The sequence below is a fragment of the Mirounga leonina genome, unplaced genomic scaffold (assembly GCF_011800145.1).
Source record: "Mirounga leonina isolate KUSES-001 unplaced genomic scaffold, KU_Mleo_1.0 Mir_353, whole genome shotgun sequence".
Classification (NCBI taxonomy): domain Eukaryota; kingdom Metazoa; phylum Chordata; class Mammalia; order Carnivora; family Phocidae; genus Mirounga; species Mirounga leonina.
The window spans coordinates 77711-79324 of NW_023270699.1; the positions used below are offsets into that span (position 1 = coordinate 77711).

The window sequence follows — 1614 nt, forward strand, 5'->3', positions numbered from 1 at the left end:
AAAGGGGCGCCTGGGTGGCTCAGTCGTTAAGCGGCTGCCTTCGGCTCGGGTCATGATCCCGGGGTCCTGGGATCGAGCCCCATGTTGGGCTCCCTGCTCAGCCTGCTTCTCCCTCTCTCACTCCCCCTGCTTGTGTTCCCTCTCTCTCTGTGTCTCTCTCTGTCAAATAAGTAAAATCTTTAGGGCGCCTGGGTGGCTCAGTCGTTAAGCGGCTGCCTTCGGCTCGGGTCACGGTCCCCGGGTCCTGGGACCGAGCCCCGCATCGGGCTCCCTGCTCGGCGGGAGGCCTGCTTCTCCCTCCCCCGCTGCCTGCCTCTCTGCGTACTTGTTCTCTCTCTCTCTCTCTGTCAGATAAATAAACAAAATCTTTAAAGAAGAACAAGCGCTTCAACGCACTGTTAGTACTGGAACTTACCAGTTCTGTTTCTTCCTCAAAGATGCTTTGATGAAGGCGGTGGAATCTGTCCTCCACAAAGTTAACGTGGGCACCGGCCCCCGGCCCACAGCACAGGTTTAAAGCAGGATTTGGGAACGGGTGTGCGGTAGAAGCGTCTGACAGGGCGCCAACCCCGCTCAGGGCCGACGCCTCTTCGGGGTCTGCTCCAGCCCCGCGGCGAGGAGAGGCGCCCCCTCCGGACCCGGGCCGCCCAGAGAAGACCGCTCCCCGCGCCCGGGCGCCAAGCCGAGCGGCCGGCCAAGGCTCCCCGTGAGGCGCTGGGACGCGCGGGCGGCAGGGCCGTAAGCCGCGGGGTGCCGTGTCTCGTCCGCAGAGGCAAGCTGGCCCTGGGCTACACCGACCGCGAACTCCGCAGGAGGGGCTCCGGCTACCAGTTCATCCACGCGGCCGACGTGATGCACTGCGCCGAGAACCACGTGCGGCGTGAGTTCGGGAGGCGCTGTCGGGGCCCAGCCCGCCCCGCGGCCGCCTCCCGCCGCCTCCCGCGGCGCCCGCGGCAGAGGGCTGGGGGGGGGGGGGGGCCGGGGCCGCGGCCGCCCCCCCCCCCCCCCCGCGGCGCCCGTGGCAGGGGGCTGGGGGGGGGGGGGGTCCGAGGCTCGGCGCGCGCGCAGCCTCTCTCTCTGTGTCTCTGTCGGCAGTGATGAGGACGGGCGAGAGCGGCCTCACGGTGTTCCGGCTGCTCACCAAGCAGGCCGGCTGGCTGTGGGTGCAGTCCAACGCCCGCCTGCTGTTCCGCGGCGGCCAGCCCGACTGCATCGTCGCCCGACAGCGGGCCCTGACGTAAGTAGGGCCCGGGCGGGAAGCGAGGGCCCCGTCGTAAACGCGGGCCCGACGTCCGCGGGGCCGACGGCAGAGCGAACTGACAGAAATGAGGTTCTTGCGCCCCCCCCCCCCCCCCCCCCCCCCCCCCCCGCGGTGAGGACCATGTCGTAAAAGCGAGGTCCCGACGTACGTGTGATCCTGAAACAAGACGGAAATAAAGGCTCCTAAGTGAGGCCCCAACACGAATGCGGGCCGGAAGGGCGGGCCCGAAGGGCGGGTCCCACGCAAATGAGGGCCTGAAGGGCGGGCCCGAAGGGCGGGTCCCACGCAAATGCGGGCCTGAAGGGAGGGCCCGAAGGGCGGGTCCCACGCAAATGCGGGCCGGAAGGGAGGTT

The 1614-nt window shown here is 68.8% G+C and overlaps 1 protein-coding gene across 1 annotated transcript in view; it reads left to right on the forward strand.

Moving 5' to 3' along the window:
* LOC118026907 (aryl hydrocarbon receptor-like) overlaps positions 1 to 1614 on the forward strand; it is a 40508-nt gene that overhangs the window by 35397 nt on the left and 3497 nt on the right. Inside the window, exons 8-9 of the mRNA XM_035029963.1 lie at positions 771 to 880; positions 1096 to 1237. Coding sequence (XP_034885854.1) covers positions 771 to 880; positions 1096 to 1237 — 252 coding nt within the window. The remainder of the gene's footprint in view (positions 1 to 770; positions 881 to 1095; positions 1238 to 1614) is intronic.